At 44.4% G+C, this 19417-nt stretch overlaps 1 protein-coding gene across 1 annotated transcript in view; it reads right to left on the bottom strand.

The window, feature by feature from the left end:
* Positions 1-4295: 4295 nt before the first annotated feature.
* Positions 4296-19417, bottom strand: part of fbxo41 (F-box protein 41) — a gene marked incomplete at both ends in the record, with an annotated part of 51456 nt that continues 36334 nt past the window's right edge. The window contains 9 exons of the mRNA XM_083634484.1: positions 4296-4358; positions 5578-5693; positions 6672-6830; positions 7777-7895; positions 8012-8107; positions 10146-10298; positions 11748-11863; positions 12410-12648; positions 15199-15584. Coding sequence (XP_083490610.1) covers positions 4296-4358; positions 5578-5693; positions 6672-6830; positions 7777-7895; positions 8012-8107; positions 10146-10298; positions 11748-11863; positions 12410-12648; positions 15199-15584 — 1447 coding nt within the window. The remainder of the gene's footprint in view (positions 4359-5577; positions 5694-6671; positions 6831-7776; positions 7896-8011; positions 8108-10145; positions 10299-11747; positions 11864-12409; positions 12649-15198; positions 15585-19417) is intronic.

Below are 19417 nucleotides of genomic sequence, written 5' to 3'. Positions count from 1 at the left end.
TAACCTGCAAGCAATCGAACCTATTAAACATCTAATAATTTTCTTGCCACAGTAGCAGAACAGTTAAGAAGGCAACTTAATGATTGATGCTTGAACACAAACATGCCAACATTATAGACATTGCTCTTTTTATAGAAATAAATAGCTGAATTATCATCTTTATCCTCTTCTTTAAATAATTTCCATCTCTATATGACTCTGATGCACATTTAATATAAAGTATCTATAATACACAACTGGAATTTCAACACTACTGTTATACATAATATAATTCTCTATGTTTATCGTTCATTCAACTTTGGAGAGAAGATGCTTACAGAATGAAGACCTGTAAACTTTTTCCATCAAGAAGATCCCCATAATTATGATCTTATTATATAACATCAAAGGTTGTTTTCTCCTTTCTTTTTCTTTTTACAAATAATTTATGTACAGAATAGTTCTTAGCTAAGGCAGGATTGTCTAAAACTCAAAATCAACAAGTGCTTTGTGTTTGTGTTTTCTCTATTGTGTCAGCAAAGTTAAAACATCCTATCACCAAACCTGGTTCCCTCTATTACCACATTATACCAACAGACCAGGGTTGGACCAGGGTTACATGACCCATGTTCAACCCTTCTTTTGTCAATTCACACAAGACAGTCAACACGGGTTCAAACCTGGTCATGACAATTCAGACCTGACCCAGGTCACAACACTCGAGAGATGCATATCAATTAGCCCAGGCCAGTGGTTTTCAAAGCGGGGCCGCGACCGCCAGGGGGCCTCAACAAATGAATGAGAGATATCCTCCATAACAAACTGAAAAGTGGGGAGGAGGATGCAGATCTGATTTCAAGACACTAGAGGGAGCAATTGGTCAAGTGTCTGTTCTTGTTTATCTGCAGTCTAGTTGTGAGCAGGCTGGCCTTCAGGGTACATTTTCTTTAGCTGCACAAGGCCACATGCCAGGGCACAAAGGCAATTGCTCTATTGACATCGTGAAGGGCGATTTCTCTGAAATGTGTGTTAAAATGAGCCAATGCTATGCTTTGCATAGGGCAGGCTACATTAAACTGGCGCTTTTAAAGCAACTGACATATAGCAGGAGGGTAGCAGGGCACTGCCAAGGTGGCCTTAGGGATCTCAGGGCATCACGGCCAGAGGGAGGGGCAATGGAGGCCATGGCCTCCGTGTTATTCCCACCCTGGTTGTGAGTGTACATTATTAGTCCTGGGGAAGCATTAAGCTGTGATTTTAACTGAATAAAATGTTTTGATCAACTGGAAATATATCTATCTACATACTGCAAATACGATTTTTATGTGGAGGGAAAGGATTCAGCTATATTTGTTAACTAGTCAAAATGTCATCACATTCATTGTCATTGTTGACCTGCTAACGGTTCGCACCACAATGTTGCTGTGCTACGGAGAACAGATTTGAGATACAAATGTAATTATGGTATTACATTAATAAAAGTAAGGTAATACATCTGGAAGTTGTATGGATGTGATTTTTGACAATTGCAACAGTATTGTCAATGGGTATTTAAAGACATCTTGCGATGGGGGTCGTGGCCAAAAGCGAACGCTATTTGGGGGGCCTTGGCATGGAAACCCCTGGCCTAGGCTATTAGCATAACAAATAGCAACCCGGGTGGTGCCATTCACACTCAAATCAACCCTGGACCGACCCTGGTCCAATCCACCTCTTGAGGGGGGTCCTGAAATAAACAAATAACGCTGGTTGGTTGGACCCCTGGTGTAAAAGGGGTATATGAAGCCGAGGGGAAAATCTTTCAGCAAGTCAGTACCAGCTGGGGATAATATGCAGTACTACTGGAAGAAACATGGAGAAAATGGACAGCTACAACTGTTACAATGTGTCTCACATATCGATTTGGAACAAGCACATCAGTAGGACAATACACAGCGACACAACTCCTCATAAACAAATCGACTACGAAGTAGAGATCAAACACAGCGGCCAGCAGCTCTCTCCATCAACGAATCGTGACTCGACCGATGCCCGCTCAGCATTCTTGGAATCAGTCACCTTGTTCTGTTGTACACTCCACCCACAAATGTTCCAATTTGTTGTATTATTAAACTGAGACGAGGTTAGTTGCCTGGTAACAATTTAGGTGAATATGAAAGGCAAAAATAAAGAGCGACTTGTTCGCCTCCTGCTGGAAACTTGTCGCAAGGGAGAAGTCTAGTGATATTCACCCTGATGTGGGATTCGGGAGAAAATGCAAACCTTTCCAAGTGTTATAAACACTATTTCTTTTCAAACAAATGAGATGCAAGCCTCTGCACCGGTAAGAAGAGCCTCTCTGTAAGTTATCTGCAGCACGGGATCATGTGCACTCTTGAGTTTCCACTGAAAATATTGCTGCTATACTATTTGAGAGTCTCTGTAATTATGAAAACTAGAAAGTCATTATGCCATATTAAATTCTCTGCGTCAAAGGTAATAAATGTGACTGTGAAGACCTGATCGATGCCTTGCTTTTAGAGTACTGTGTAATAGTTAAGTTGGTACTCTTCAATGCCGTTACGCACTGCAAAGATCACAAAGTCTCCTGGATGACTCCAATACACTAGCAGGCCTTTCAGCTGTGTAACTGCCTACTAAACCAGCAGAGGGAGCCAGAGGGCATCGACATGTCGTTATTGAGGCGCATGAGGAACAGCGTGGGGCTCATCCAATGACAAGCCCTTTGTATGGCACTGTTAAATATAGTAAATTATGAAACTCACATGATATATATATCTATATATATACTGTGTAGAATCACCATAACATACTGGAATATACCCGGAGGAGAGCCATATGCACCATGTTCTACATGAAGCACAATACCTTTTGTTAGTAGTAACGTTTGCTTACACTCACATCAAACTCCAAAGGACTGGAGCTGGTTGCTTGTGATTTAAAGAGTTAAACATCTGCCTTACATGGTCCCTCTTTTCCCGTTAATGGCACATTGGAGAAAACACTCAGTGGAATGAGGACAAACGTACACTGTTACAAATGGCACCAGTTTCCAGAGAAATGCATGATGAGTAAACTTGCAGCCTTGTTGAAGAACGTCAGACGTTTCGGGCCTGGAGATATGGCCGTGACAGAAAAAAAATAAAAAAAATAAACAAGGAATAGATTTAAACACTGAGTGAGTCCGGGGATGTGAGACGTAGGCCTGCGCCCAACTGATCCCGATCCCATAACCTAACGATGCCATTTGCATGGGGAGCAGAGGGTTGGCGGGAAGAAGTCAAACGCATCACTGCCATCACATCCGCACCGCACAGCGATGAGAAGACCGTCGATGAAGACTGTCCGCGTGTTGCAGGAAGGTTGTCTTCGCTCATCTCTCCCCGCACGTGCCTGGAGCTGGCACAGTACCTTTCTGTCGCTCTCTCCCTGTGCGCGCCTGGAGCTGGCACAGTACCTTTCTGTCGCTCTCTCCCCGCGCGCGCCTGGAGCTGGCACAGTACCTTTCTGTTCAGGGTGGAAGCAATATGTGTTTCTCTTTCTGAAAGTGGTCCGTGCAGGAGGTGAGTCCAGGCGGGATGAAAAGTGTCCTAGGCCCTTGGTTGACACATACACACGTAAATACACACACGCACGCACACACACACACACGCGCACACACACGCGCACACACACACACACACACACACACACACACCTCTAAATATACTGGCTCAAGATTCCTGTCCTTTGGGGGGCGTAATTTGAGAAATCCAAAACCATTTCCTATCCTCACAACAGTTTGAATGTCCTTGTCGGTGGAGAATATACACGCTCCTGCCCCCTGGTGGTGAATGTACAGTACATGCTCCTGCCCCCCGAGTTGTTATAGATGCAGATGCATGAACTGTGCATCATGACTTAGCTCCAGGCATTTACAGAAAGGGATCTGCTTCTGTAACAACATGATCCACTCACGGTGAAAGTAAAGCTGAGAATGAAGAATCAGTTGGGTTTCTTTTTGTCTAGTTGGCAAGTTAAAGACAGGCCCTTCATGTGATGTATCCTCCTGACTGGTGTTCTGTCATAAGCAAAGTGAAGGAGATACTGGAATAGTAAATGAGTTTGTTTGTAGTTTGGTAGTTACAGAGTACGCAGGTTGAGCCTTGGTAGTGTGTAGCCAACGTCCCCGGGACGTCATGCCGGGTCGTTATGTTCTTCCGTTGTTTCAGACTGATCGAGCCCCCTGCTGGAGAGGGCTCAAAACAACGGGGGCCTGTTTGAATGGCTGGAGCCAAGATGGCGCATCTCCAAGACTTCCAGCTGCACGAAGGGTGTTAGCAGAGGCTGTCTGCTTTCACATGGAGGATCTTGGAGAAGCCAGGTCTCTTCTTCAGAGCCTGAAAGAAAAGGGAGGCAGGGATATCAGAATGCGTTCTTTCTTTTAATACATCCAACCCGTGTGGGATTTTCCCTAAATATATGAATGCGAGATCACTCTATTGCCCCCCTTGTAGACTTCCGTCTGTAGTAGCTTTCCCCTCATTTCTGTGATGAATAACTTAGCAGTCAAATTTTCTTAGATTGTTACATTTCGGGGAGAGTGGAACCTTGAGAAATCCCAAATTGGATCAAATACAAACGCGAAGCAAGTAGATCTGAGGGCTGACTGTAACAACAGCAGCCACTTTCTGTGCTAGTATTAGAATGTGCCAAGACACTTGATTTACAACAGCAGCCAAGACGAAAAATATATACTGTATACCACATGCTGCTGCAGAAGAATGAGGTGCAGGTTATGGACACATAAGATTCCCCCTCTGCAGATTACAGAATCATTCCTCAAGAGGGTTGCTTAAATACCAGAGGAGAATGCTGGCTTCATTTCAACAGCACACTTAAAAAAAGAAAGAAGAAGCCGGGATAAGAATAAATCATATTATTGGTTACAGCTCTGGAGAGGTTACCTAACTGCTGTGAACAACCCCACCATCTCCAGTGCAGCATCCAAGAGGGACTCACTGTTAACTGACTCATAAAGGCACACCATAAATAAACGGCCTGGTATTTCACAGCTATTCCCATCTCTCTCTCGCAACTGAGCGGTCAGCTCTAAGGCATCTGACCGGACACACCCGCTCACAGCGCCAGCCAATCGCCCTCACCGACCATCAAGCCGACTTCAAGGTTTGAGTCATGATTTCTCATTGTGTAGTCGGAATAAAAATAGATGCGTCTTACCCACCGAACAGCTGGTAGCTGGATGATTGTAAGGGTTAGTCATGTGTATACATAACAACTCCAAAGACTTGCGGGAACATGGAAATACCAAGAGTCTCTGTGTTTGGACCACTAACTGAAATAGAAAGTGCAATAAGCCTGGTTTCAAACTAGGTTTCACTAATATACTACTTAGTTTGCGGATATTACCATACTGTATTTAGTGTGATCAACTGTTCAGAGGTCTGTATTTCATACATGTTGTAAAAACAGTAATATTCTGCAGATATGGTACAAATATGAGAGTGGAATATTGACAATTTTCTCTCTTTGTTTTCTCTTATCTTCTGCAGTATGTCTAGGGATATCTCTGAAAGCTGTGTGTGAGCTCAGTGTTACCTGCAGCTTGTTAACCATCTCATCAAACAGCTTCCTGGCCTCGGGGCTGTTTGGGTCTTCAAAGTAGTCTTCTATGCCAATCTGAACCACGATGGACTTCAGACTGCGGCACACGCCTACATGGGTGGAGAGAGGTTTGAGAGAACAGGAGCATAGATGTCATCAGGCTGCTCTCATAACAAAGCCGCTCTTGCAGTCATGAAAAGTAAATACACCATTTTGTATTCGATTCGATACAATTACTGAATCAAGTGAAACAGCAGGGAGGTCTCATGTGACAAACAGGGTGTAGTTCAACAGTGTTGCCGAGAGTAACGGAGTGGAGGTCGGGTGGGTGGATATATTTGCCTTTGGCTGTGGCGACCTGGGTTCAATTCCTGCCTCATGCAGAGAACTTTTCTGTTGTGAGTTAAGTTTTCATTTTCAGCAGAAGTTTGTATCTAACCATGACCAAAGCCCTACCCTTAACTTAATCAAGTTGTTTTAGTCGCCTATCCTTAACCAAAGTTTGAGTTGCCTACACCCTAATCTTAAACCTCACCTTTAACCAAATTAGTTTCAGTACAGCTGTTGTTTTAGTGTAGGTTTTGTGGCTGCCCTAAATCAAATACATAGGTACATGTAGGCTATAGTTCAAATCAAGGTGCATAATATTTCGTAATATATCATACATACACGTTATATAAGAACACATTGTATGCATTATTGTAGCTACTGACATACAGTGAATCAACACCTGCTGCTTTGTTCTACCAAAACTAACTCAGTCCTATTACAGAAGGACATCATTATAGTGAATTGCAAGACCTGTTTTCACCACAGGAACAATAATAACAATAATAATAATAACAATAACAATATGGGGGAATTAGGAGAAGGAGAAGAGATGGGTCTTGAGGCAGGATTGAAAAACTGAGGGACTCTGATTCTCTGATGTCAGAGGGGTGGGAGTTCCAGAGCCTGGGAGCTGCCCTGGAGAAGGCTCTGTCAACGAAACTGCGGAGGTTGGACTTGTGGGTGGAGAGAAGGCCGAATGCATTGGATAGGCCTACTGTTGCTACTGTTGTGCAGCATCTGTTAGTGTTCAGACTCACTGTTGAAGTGCAACAGGGCCTTGGGGGTGACGGGGGTGGAGGTGAGCACCAGCATCTCCAGGCCCTTCAGGCCCTCCCTGCAGACCTCTGCTGCCACCTCCTGGTTGATCTCGCTCACATGATCCAGCTCCAGCACCTGCAGACGCATGCAGTTCCTCGCTGGCGGAAGGTGAAGGGAGGGGAGGAGGGGTTTGAGGACGGGTGTAGGGAGGGGTATGAGGAAGGATGTAAGGAGGGGTGTGAGGAAGGGTGTAAGGAGGGGTATGAGGAAGGATGTACGGAGTGGTGTGAGGAAGGGTGTAAGGAGTGGTGTGAGGAGGGGGAGTAGAGACGCAGAGATGGGGAAGCCAAGGTGGGAGAAGGTAGAAGGAATAGAGGGAAAGGAGAGAAGGTGAAGATGATTATACAGCAATGGCTACAGTAGGAGTTAAAGGTCCACTTTGCCAATTTTCACCCAATTTTGTATCATTACAAAATTAGTAGTATATGCAAATGGAGAATGTTTAACTTCACTCCATCTTGCCTGGACCGAGAGCTCCCCATCCATTCGCAGGACTTCCTGGTCCAAATGATGTCATAATGATGTCATTTGGATCAGGAAGTTCTGTGAATGAAGGTAGAGAGAGCAATACTGATAGTGATATAGTGACAGTGACACCATGGCAAACTGCTCCAAATGACATCATCAATGACATTGACGAGAACTACAGTATGAAAACATCCTAAATGAGAACTAAATTATAAAGAAATCATTGGTTTGATCTCAGAGTGATTTTCAGCTGCAGAAACAATGATTCAATTCATTCAGCAAACTAAATTGAAGTTGTAAGAATGTAGGAGGAGAATTCGGTAACTCACTGCAGTAACGGCTTTGTGTGCAGATCACAGATATTGCTGTAGTGTCAATATTTGGACAGCAATAGTTATCATTCTAGATGTGACAGTCCTTAACCGTTTCTGTATACTGTCCCTGAATGAATGAGCAGTGCAGTTAATAAATATAAATTGTAGTGTTATGTTATGCAGCTGCCACTACTGAAATTGAACACTATGGTATATACATATATGAATTACTATGTATATACACCCATACATATATATTTACCCAGTGAGGCGAGGCCCTGAATGCCACACCCAGCCCCACCCACACCAAGGGCACGGAGGTGCGGCCAGCATCTCCCTATGGTCTGTAGGCATCGGTTACTGAAGCGAGCGGGCTGTTGGCTGGGGGAGACAGAACACAGGCCATGTGCAATCCTTGAATAAACACAACGTGGCTCTTCATAATCTGCTGAAAATCAAAAAGGTGGAGAGGTAGTATATGTCCCTCAGTCTCTTACCATGGGTGTAGTGGCGCCACCTGCAGGGAGATGATGTCTCTGCAGCCTGCTCCGAGGGCCCAGATCACCTCCTGGCCAACTGGGTCTGTGGCACTCCTGGAGCAAAACAAACATACAGTGCAACATGTCCATATTAAATACATAGGTCAAAAATATAAAGTTAGAGCAAAGTCACTGGGGAACAACTGCAAACTCTTGTCCTTGTAGCACTGGTCTGGTCAGTGTGTGGCTTTCCATGAGGATCTTGGTCCTAAAATCCCCTCTCCTCCCTTTCTTCACACTACAAGTCAATGATCTTTAAAATAACTCAGGACATGCCCCCATATCAAGACATTCTGGGAAGAGGTGTCAAAAAGAATCAACAAAACGCTGGGTTTTGATGTCTGCATGTCCTTCCCCACGTTATATCTTGGACTTATTCCAAAGGATATGGATAGAAGTGACTTATACCTCCTGAAGATCTTTATGGCAGCTGGAAAGAAAGCCATCACAAAATGTTGGCTCCAGAAACATTACCCCCCGGTGGAGATGTTTATAAATATTGTAAATCAGTTACATCGAACGGAGCAGCTGACTTATAGTCTGAGGCTACATCTCTTTGGAGTAAATGGACACTTTTCCTGATCCATAGGGAGTGACTTTTGCAAATATTCTAGCTACAACTACATTGGTTGGCCCACGGTAACATTGTATTGTGTAACTGTTGCATCACATCATAGTTTGTGACCTCTCCTGACCTCCTGTTGTTGCTGTTGCTGTTTTGTTTTTGTTATTGTTTGTCCTGTGTGTATTTTCTCTTGAAAAAAGGATGTAAAAATAAAGTATTAACACGTTCACTGCCAATGACGTATTAATACGTCAAAAATAATCCAACGGTTGACTGCCAATGACGTATTAATACGTCAAAAAAATGATTTTTTTTTTTTGACCGTGGGATGTGCATCTAACCCTTTTACATCTCTTATATAATTATTGGAGCCACCGAACGTTTACAACCCATTCCACCGAGCCACTAAGTGGCGACAGTGCTCTCCTGACTAGAGGAAGGCAAGCAAAAAGCAGCCATTCTCATGAAAATGGATGGGGGAAAACGCTTTCGTTTTCGCGCTGATTGCTGGCGATGCGGGATTGCAAATTTGCATAATAGATTACAGGTGGAACACACTTTGAAACACGCAGCATAAATATGACCAGAATCGCAAAAGCTTCTCTCAACCAAAACTCCAAGAAGCGAGCGAGTCCATCCAGACTTCCTCAAACAGCGGCCGCGCAGACAGGCAGCAGCAGCAGCAAAGCAGTGAGACTGGTGACAAGCTTGTGACGGCCGCTGCAGCCAAGAAGAACGCCCACGGAGGGAGTAGTTGGAAGCAGAGGGGGGTTTCCTGCTGTTATGGAGGAAATTACTGTTCAAAACTATTGTTTAGATGTCTGACTCTTACTGATGCCAAAAATGAATGGTTAAAGTGACTGTTCTATCGAATTTCACAAAAAGCCGTTTATCTCTGAATAATTTTTCTGACGCTGAAACCATGCTGTATTCAACTGCTAATGCTTACATAACTACTAACTCTACAAACTAACTCTTTTAGACAGAGAAAGCACACATTCTATTAGTTCTTTTGAGATATTGTGTGTTCACAAAATCTTAGCAGAAAAGAATCCTCGGGTCTTGAAAGATGAGCCAGAATCCTCAAAAAACCCCTCTGGCAGAAGCTAACTACAGTAAAAAAAAAACGTCTGGCAGTGAATGTGTTAAAAAAAAAAAGAACTCAGGACTACAATGCATGGGTGAAACCATGCCCTGATCACATGATCACAACAGTAGTGAGAGCTGTAATAATACACTATTTATTTGCATTTCTGTCTTATTTGTATCTCATTAAATCAGTCATACAGACAGAGTACTGTCTAACTTCTATCTGTAGACAGGTTGCTACGCAAAATATCGCATAATGATCAACTGTTACTGCTAATAATGGCTAGCCTGGCTAGAGCTAATCCTGGCTGGTTTTCTGACTGTTTTACTGGAACGCAGTGTGACATCATTGCCAGCTGGGACTTCCAAGTTCCCGACGCAAATGGAAGGCACCATGAGATGCTTGATGAATGAGCGGTGGAGTTGCGTGTCGTCTACCTGTAGGTGACGGCCTGTAGGGCTCGGCAGTAGCAGCTGGCCAGCCAGAGGGAGCGGTCTGTCAGCAGGTTGGGGCAGTGAGACACCTTCAGGATCAGCAGGTTGCTTCCCGTGGCTTTCAGTATGGCCTCCAGACCCTCCTCCAGACAGCCACTGAGAGGGAGCGCGGGGAGAGAGACAGACAGAGCAGGGGTGCTTAGTCCGGGTAGAGATGAACCGGGGGGAGGGGGAACTGGGGGGGGATAGCGTGATCCTCCCATGCGCTACGTCCTGCCGGTGAAACTCCTCGCTGTCAGGTGAAAAGAAGCAGCTGCCGACTGCGCATGTATCGGATGAAGCATGTGATAGTTTACGGCTCTTCCCAGATCGACAGAATGTCCATGTCTGCCTTTGAGCTGTAATACATTGTGAAACCCATAATGGAATAGAAGAATATTCATTTAATTGACAGAGAGGGTAAAGAGTACAGAGAGGGTAGAGAGTACAGAGAGGGTAGTCTGAGAGTACAGAGAGCGTAGAGAGTACAGAGAGGGTAGAGAGTACAGAGAGGGTAGTCTGAGAGTACAGAGAGGGTAGAGAGTACAGAGAGGGTAGAGAGTACAGAGAGGGTAGTCTGAGAGTACAGAGAGGGTAGAGAGTACAGAGAGGGTAGTCTGAGAGTACAGAGAGGGTAGAGAGTACAGAGAGGGTAGAGAGTACAGAGAGGGTAGGGTAGAGAGTACAGAGAGGGTAGAGAGTACAGAGAGGGTAGGGTAGAGAGTACAGAGAGGGTAGAGAGTACAGAGAGGGTAGAGAGTACAGAGAGGGTAGAGAGTACAGAGAGGGTAGGGTAGAGAGTACAGAGAGGGTAGAGAGTACAGAGAGGGTAGAGAGTACAGAGAGGGTAGTCTGAGAGTACAGTGCAGTGTGAGCATACTGAAATGAGAAAGGAAGTCACATGTTAGTTAGGTAGATGAGAGTAGTGTGGCCTTGCAGCTCAGTGGCCTTGTGGTCTTAGTGTCCGCCCTGAGACTGGGAGGTCGTGAGTTCGATCCCCGGCCGAGTCATACCAAAGACTATAAAAATGGGACCCATTGACTCCCTGCTTGACACTCAGCATCAAAGGGTTGGAATTGGGGGGTTAAATCACCATGTGATTCCCGAGCGCGGCGCACGCTGCCGCTCACCGCTCCCCCAGGGGATGGGTCAAATGCGGAGAACAAATTTCACACATTGTGTGACAATCAGTGGGACTTTACCTTTACTTACCTTTACCTTTATCTCCTTCTAGAAAGAGAATGTGTCTGTACATCTCTCTCTCTCTCTCTCTCTCCCTCTTTCACACAAAACACCTGGACCAACTGGATACGCTTGTTTCAACTTCAAAATCATTACATATTCAATCACGCCATGTTGGCATCCTCTCATCAATCAATCAGTACGACGCATGCAACGATTACCAATAGCAAAACTATTCATATCGTAATCATAAAATATCCCAAGGAGACTGTACGTTTAAAGAGAGACGTATGGCTATTACGACATCCCTAACTGTGCATGCACTTCTGTTTCTACTGTACGTGTGTGTGAGTGTGTGTGTGTGTGTGTGTGTGTGTGTCTCACCGTGTGCTTTTGAGGTACTCCTCCTTGGTTTCCTTCTTGCCCCTCTGTCGTGGTTTGAGGTTTTGCAGGATGAGCGAGTGCGTCTGAGTGCACCATTGAGACAGCGTGCCCAGGAACTGAGAAAGAGACACCAGGATGACTGCATATATATATATAGTATGAGTATAGTATATACTGCAAAAAGCAACAAAAAGGTTCAGCGTAAACCTGCCTTGACAGGCTCTGAAACGGCCTTGGAAGTGATTTGATTTGATTCGATTTATTTAGCACAATTTAAAAAGAAAAACAGTGCAAGGAGGGAACGAAGCCCAAAGGGCTTGTACAGAGTTCCACTCCCATCATCTACTGCAGTGGATACGTAAAACACAAGATAAACAAAGACATTTACAACATAGAAAAACTATAAACATAAACAACATAAAAGAAAACATGGTTACATAATATGGAAAATAATGACATTGAAGGTTAAGACATGATAAGATGTTTTTTCAATAACTTTTTGAAGGATGTGAAAGATAATGTGGACCTCAGAGACACGTCCAAATCATTCCAAAGTTTGAAGTGCTCTCCTGCGATTACAAACGATTGAGTGCGTACATAGTTAGCTACAGTGTTCACCGTGGAAGAGATGCGAGCGTTCTCCAGCAGCACTCTGGTCTCACCTTGGAAGAGATGCGAGCGTTCTCCAGCAGCACTCTGGTCCACACGGCCGGGTGACGGGCCACGAATTTCCAGTCGCGGCAGATCTCGGCGGCCCGCAGCAAGGTTTTGGTGTCCAGGTAGGTGAAGATACAGAAGAGGGCCGCGCGCATCTTCAGGATCTCCGGGCTGATCACCTCGTTGGATTTAGACGGGCTCTTGTCATGGCGGCACGGCTTACTGTACACGCCTTCAGACCGACCTGTGCGAAGGGAAAGAGCGCTGTTTGTTTTCAACTGAACGCCATGAGGCTGTTGTAGAAGCACAATTCAAATATGAGTGAATTAATTGAACTCAGAATGTCATGCTATACTTTACAGTTAGCAAAAATCTCTAAAGAAGACATTTAAATAATTGCAAAATCAGAAATGTTAAAACGGTATTCTGTCACATGGTGGCGCCAACTTTCAACTTGACACAACACAACCATTTGTTCCCTTCTTCTTTTTCTTCTATTTATTTCTATGTATTGGCTGATACCATGTGTCTAATCAAAGCCAAGCGTATCCCTCCAAGCAAGATCGCTCCTAGATGATTCATTGTATCTTTGGCCTTGGAAGGCGTCCTCTTCAAAGCAACAGGGCTATATGAACCATTGCCTATACTCTCTCACTCATTATCTTTCTCTCTATCACTCACACACACACACACACACACACACACACACACACACACACACACACACACACACACACACACACACAGCCTACGCGCAGTATTGCAAAAATGAACTGAACAGCCGTGTGTTACATGCTTAGAGAAACTGTGTGCTTGTAGATACATAGTAACCATCTGATAAAAGCTGGCAGAGACTCCCAATAAGGAGAATTACCTCAGAGCATAAGAATGACATTAAAAGCATAAACCATTTAAAATGTAGATTATTACACGAGAAGAATCCATGTGAGTTTATGCGACAGACCTAGCAGTCCAGACAAATCTGTCAAGAGGACTCTGGCCCAGTTTTGCACCTTCCCGGACTGCTGTGCTACACCTGCTGCTGTGCTACACCTGGTGCTGTGCTACACCTGGTGCTGTGCTACACCTGGCACTTAACACTGAACCCACCAGCAGGACTGCTGTGCTACACCTGGCACTTAACACTGAACCCACCAGCAGGTGGAGAAAATGGAGGGCAGCAGCAATGAGTTGAGCAGGGCAGGAAACTAAGAGAGATATGGACAGTCAGTGTTGGATCTGAAATGTGTGGATGCGACTGGCTCCGTTACTTGGCTCCCTCTCTCACAAAAGCCCAGAGCTTAGTTTTACTGCATTTACACTTACAGACACCCTCTATCTCTCAAACACACAGCACAAATTGGCTACATGTAATTCAAACTCATATTTTGATTGGCTCAAAATATATGAAGTTATCCTTTTTTGTCCCCGTGGGGAAATTCATCCTCTGCATTTGACCCATCCTCTAATAGGAACCTTCCTAGAACTAGGAGCAGTGGGCAGCCGCAGTGCAGCGTGACCAACTCCAGTTCGATTGGCAGTGCCTTGGTCAGGGGCACTGACAGGAGTATTACCCCTAACTAGGGCTGTCACTTTTTCCCAAAATAAAGTTCGAACGAACTTCGAATTGCCCGCAAAATGTTCGAATATATTCAAAGGTTTATTAACCTTAAAAAAAAAAAAAAAAAAATGCAGGCCAGGCCACCGGGCATCGGCCCGACGTGCCCGATTATGCAGTCCGCGCCTACCGGTTACATCGTATAAATATATATAATATAATATTAAATATTAAAAGAATATAAAAAAAAAAATCCTCAGCTGTCCTCATGGTCCAGTCAGTCAGCTCCTCTCCGCTGCTGTGTTAGCTTGGACGCTCACAGTCACAACACTGCCTCACAAACTTGGCTGCATCCAACTCGAGACAACTTTTCAGACCCTGGAGACAATCTTTCTCAGAAGAGACTTAACGCGACAAATCTGGAGACTTTTTCTGACATGGGATTAACATTACCAGCAAGCAGCAGTTGGTTAATTTGGTTAATAAAAAAAAACAAAAAAAAAACGAACATGGCAAATTACATTCGAACATGCCCCTCCTCCCCCACATTCGAAGTTAAATTCGAATTTCGAATAAAAAGTGACAGCCCTACCCCTAACATACATGTCTTTGATGGTGGGAGGAAACCGGAGCATCCGGAGGAAAGTTAACCCACACAAATATGGGATGAAGATGCAAACTCTACACAGAAAGGACCTGGGATGGACCGGGGTTTGAACCCAGGACCTTCTTGCTGTGAGGCAACAGTGCTGCTAACCACTGAACCATCTATCTCTCTCAAACACAGATACTGTACACAGAGCTGAAAGACTACAGTGATAGGAGCAGCAGTGAACGCAGTATTTTGTTTGTTTTGACAGACAGAGGAGCTATGGGACCCCTTGCCCTCAATTTGTTCCATATAATCTCACATCTAATCTAGACTCCAGGATTTGTAAAATGGTCTTTCACCAGCCAGTGGGTGACACAGCTCCTGTCCCACAACTGCAGCTCATCCTGACCTAGATTCAGATCAGCCACTGTTCCTCTGGGAGTCATCTCAAGGCAGACTATGATACTGCTGGTCTGTTCCTCTGGGAGTAATTTCAAGGCAGACTATGATACTGCTGGTCTGTTCCTCTGGGAGTAATTTCAAGGCAGACTATGATACTGCTGGTCTGTGAATCTGGGCTCCGGTGTGTCAGCAGTTTAGTCAGGCATGCTCCTTGGCTCGGCTGGTTTACGCAGAGCCCCTACCTGTGTTGGGGCGGTAGCCGGCCCTGCCGTGGTGAGGGTAGGGGGCGGCAGACTGCTGGACTTCAGCCACGGCCCTCCTCTCCTGCTCCCACATCTCCACCTCGGATTCGGTGGTGCGGGAGCCCACGTCCGACACGTCTCCCTCCTCCCCCTCGGTGCTGTTCCGGTACGGCCGCCGCTGCCAGTTCTGGATGGCCTGCTTGCGGAGGCCCCAGCTCCGGGACACGCCGCCGCCCCCGGGGGAGCGCTCGTAGCCCCCCTCGCCCAGCCGGCACTGGACATGGTAGTACTGGGCCTCGGGACAGTCCTCCATGGGGTGCATCTCTACACTGTCGCTGTCGTAACCCCCAGAGCCTTGTGAGACGGACTTGAGGCGCCCTGATGCACTATGGGAAAAAAGAAGGGAGTGAGTGACGAGTAAGACTAGCAAAAACGAATTGATGATGATAGCACCCCCCCACCCCCACCCCAGGTGTGCCCCATAGGTGGTCCCCCTATTGTATTATGAAAATTAATACGGTAATGATAATCATCATCATGGTCATCATTATCATAATAAATAGATTAGTGCGACTGATAAGGAAGAGCTGCATTTCAGGATCACAGGATTTACAGTAGAGCGAGGGTGGCTTTTGTACATGCTTCAACAGTACTTAAAATAACCACCCTCCCAACACGAATAATGAGCAGTTACAAATATCAGCCTCTCAGAAAGTAGGACATTTCTCTTTTTTTCCGCTATTTCTTCCTGGTTCCTTCCCCCGTTTCTCTTTGCATAATGAAGAGAGAGGAAGCATCTGCCTTCTGCATGCAGCACATTGGGAATGACAATGAAAGAGTATCATGGAGAGGTTGCCAGTTACAATCTCTCGTCGTCATTCCTGCACTGCAGATGAGCTGCATATTATGCCGCACATTTGAATTCAGATCCACCCAAACCTACAGTAGCAAAGCTCTTTGTATATTATAACAGCAATCTAACAGAGGACAATGACAAAATCGGCATTTTTGTGTCAGCTACTTTCTAATGATATGGATGCAATTGCAAAGCAATAACCTCTATGCCATAAAAAAAACTACAACGACCGCAACGCGGACTTATGCCTCCGCCATTAATTCATTCTTAAGTCCAAATCGCCATTTGAGGCAAATTGGAAGAAATTCCGTCAAGGCGCTCCTGAGATGTTGCATTACAGAACTTGGAAATTGGGTGTGTGAGGTCACAGTGACCTTGGACTTTGACCACCAAAATGTAATCAGTTCATCCTTGAGTCCAAGTGGACGTTTGAGGCAAATTAGAAGAAATTCCATCAAGACATTCCTGAGATATCGTGTTAACAAGCTTGAAAATGGCATTCAAAAGGTCACAGTGACCTTGACCTTTGATAACTAAAATGGAATCAGTTCATCCTTGTGTCCAAGTCGATGTTTGAGCCAAATCAGAAGAAATTATATCAAGTCGTTCTTGAGATATCGCGTTAAAGGATGGCTTTACCGTGGGGAATATGAATATATATTAAATCTCACGCCCCTAAGGTTTTCGAATCCGTTTAAATTTTTTAAATTGGAGGTTCACTGCCTGAGATATCAACCGAAATCCACTCTGTGTGAAGGGGGGGGGGGGGGGGGGGGGTGGTGGGGGGGAGGTGCGGGTGCGGGGACTCGAAATCCTACATTTCCCACAATGCACTGGGCTCGCGTGGCCTTCGTTTCCATGCCCACCCCTCAGGCATTTGGCTGATATCAAACTCCAGTAGGTGGCGGTAATGCACATATATGTTTGCCGCCATAAAACTCAAAGAAGAAGAAGAAGAAGGCTTCGACAATAAAACATATAGAGAAGAAGAAAAAATCGAAAATAAAATTGCCTCCAAATTGCACCAAATTTAAACCGAAGTATATATGTCGGGAGATGTCTTCATAAAAAAAAATTCATGCATTTTAAGGCATTTTCGTAGGAGTTACGTGCATCTGATGTTGTAACTATTTTCTGTAAAAATGTGTAAAAACGGGTACATTGCTCAGCGTTGATTTCGTTACTTCAACGCACCTACTACTAGATGTAAAATTTGACAAGCTTTCCAATGCCGCCAGTCCCGTGTCTGTCCGTGCTTCCGTTCCCGAGATCGGTCTCTTTGCAAGGAACTATGGAAAGCTAATATTAGCTACAGCAGGCTATGCGGTTGAAAAAGATGGCTGCCTTTTTGTCGCTCTGACGCGTTTTGCGTCAGAGCGACATGGAAATAATGTGAGAGATGCTTGATATCTCTGGCTGTAAACAACCAATTTCAAAAATTTCAACGGATTCGAAAACAGGGGCGTGAGATTTAATATATATTCATATTCCCCACGGAAAAGCCGTCCTTTAACAAACTTGGGAATGGCGTTCGTGAGGTCACAGTGACCTTGAACTTTGACCACCAAAATGTAATCAGTTCATCCTTGAGGCCAAGTCGATGTTTGAGGCAAATTTGATGAAACTGTCAAGGCATTCCTGAGATATCGCGTTAACAAGCTTGAAAATGGCGTTCGAGAGGTCACAGTGACCTTGACCTTTGACCACCAAAATCTAATCAGTTCATGCTTGAGTCCAAGTCGATGTTTGAGGCAAATTTGATGAAATTCCGTCAAGGCATTCCTGAGATATTGCGTTAACAGTCTTGAAAATGGCGTTCGAGAGATCACAGTGACCTTGGCCTTTGACCTTTGACCACCAAAATCTAATCAGTTCATGCTTGAGTCCAAGGCGATGTTTGAGGCAAATTTGATTAAATTCCGTCAAGGCATTCCTGAGATATCGCGTTAACGAACATCGGACGGACGGACGGACGGACAACCCGGATCCATAATGCCTCTGGCCTGGCTATCGCCGGCGGAGGCATAAAAATTGTCAACAGTAAAGTGGTAGAATACAATGATATTAATTAAAACTTCAATGGAGATATTTTCAAATATCACAAGTCACAAATGACCAGAAATACATATTCAGTTGGGTTTGCTAGTGACTAGTGATTCCCTAGTGTCACAGTAAAAATATAATAATAATAATAATAATAACAACAATAATAATAACAACAACAATAAAGCTATACAAGTTAAATCAGTGGAGCATAATCAATCAGTGGAATTAGATAATTGGGTAAAGATGATTATTTGAGAAAGTGACAGCATGACAGCGTTAATTAGCTTCCTGATTAGTAATGCACAGTGGGACTGAATGTGAGGGACGGAGCCATTCTGGTGTAAAACTGACGCACGCAGAACAAAGACTGTTCCATAATTATCTGATGAAGCCGATGTGGATAAATCAGAGAGACTTGTTTTGCACCCAAGATGGAGACCGTTTATATACATCTAGGGCCAAAAATAGAATCTACCGGCATAACAATCATCATCATCCGACTTGATGAACAATTATTGATGAGCAGAGACAGAAGGCTTTGAGGGTTGTTGTCGTTGGGACACGCATGATTCAATGGGGAAGGCCTGAGAGGGTCTGTGTGACGTCACGGGAAAGACACACATTCACACACCAAATGGGAATGACAGTTGTATTAGACAGAAGATTATGCCATGTCAATGTGTCTGACATCTCAAGCAGACATCCAGAAAACCTGCACTCACAAAAACACTATAAAATAAAATAAAACAAAAAATACTATGGCCACATGGGGTGTATACGTTTGAAAATTAGTTGCAGCCAATGAATATGTCTTCTTATACAGACCGAAGGCCAATTACAGTAAGTGAATTAGACATTATACAGTGATGAGTAGTATAGGAACATCAAAGAGCAAATCTACAGAGGTTATTGTAAGCCGTATTCAGAGGTAGAGGCTTAGTTTTTGATGCATTTTGATAAACGACATCGGCATGCTCAAGTTTCAGTCGGGTATTAAGTGTAAACCAGTTTCTAGAATGAAATAAAACACTGGTTCCAAAATTAACTTTGTGCAAAATGTGATTAATATGAGGTTTTAATGTAAGCTCGGAATCGAGCCATACTCCCAAGTAGTTAATTTTATCAACTCTATGCAGAGAAGTACCACCGTAATTCACTGGTGCGTCACTATCATGGAGCAAGCCAGCTGAGCAGGAATCCACTCTTGTGTGCATACAGTATATATATTACTTCTGATTGGCGGGAAATGACTACAGGCTCTTGACTTGCGTCCCCAAAATAGGAAGTGCTACAAATGTGGTGGGAGAAACAATCTAA

This window comes from Poromitra crassiceps (assembly GCF_964638095.1).
Source record: "Poromitra crassiceps genome assembly, chromosome: 4".
Taxonomy (NCBI): Eukaryota; Metazoa; Chordata; class Actinopteri; order Beryciformes; family Melamphaidae; genus Poromitra; species Poromitra crassiceps.
Note: the sequence above shows the minus strand (reverse complement) of the source record. Positions and strands in the feature narration are given on the sequence as shown.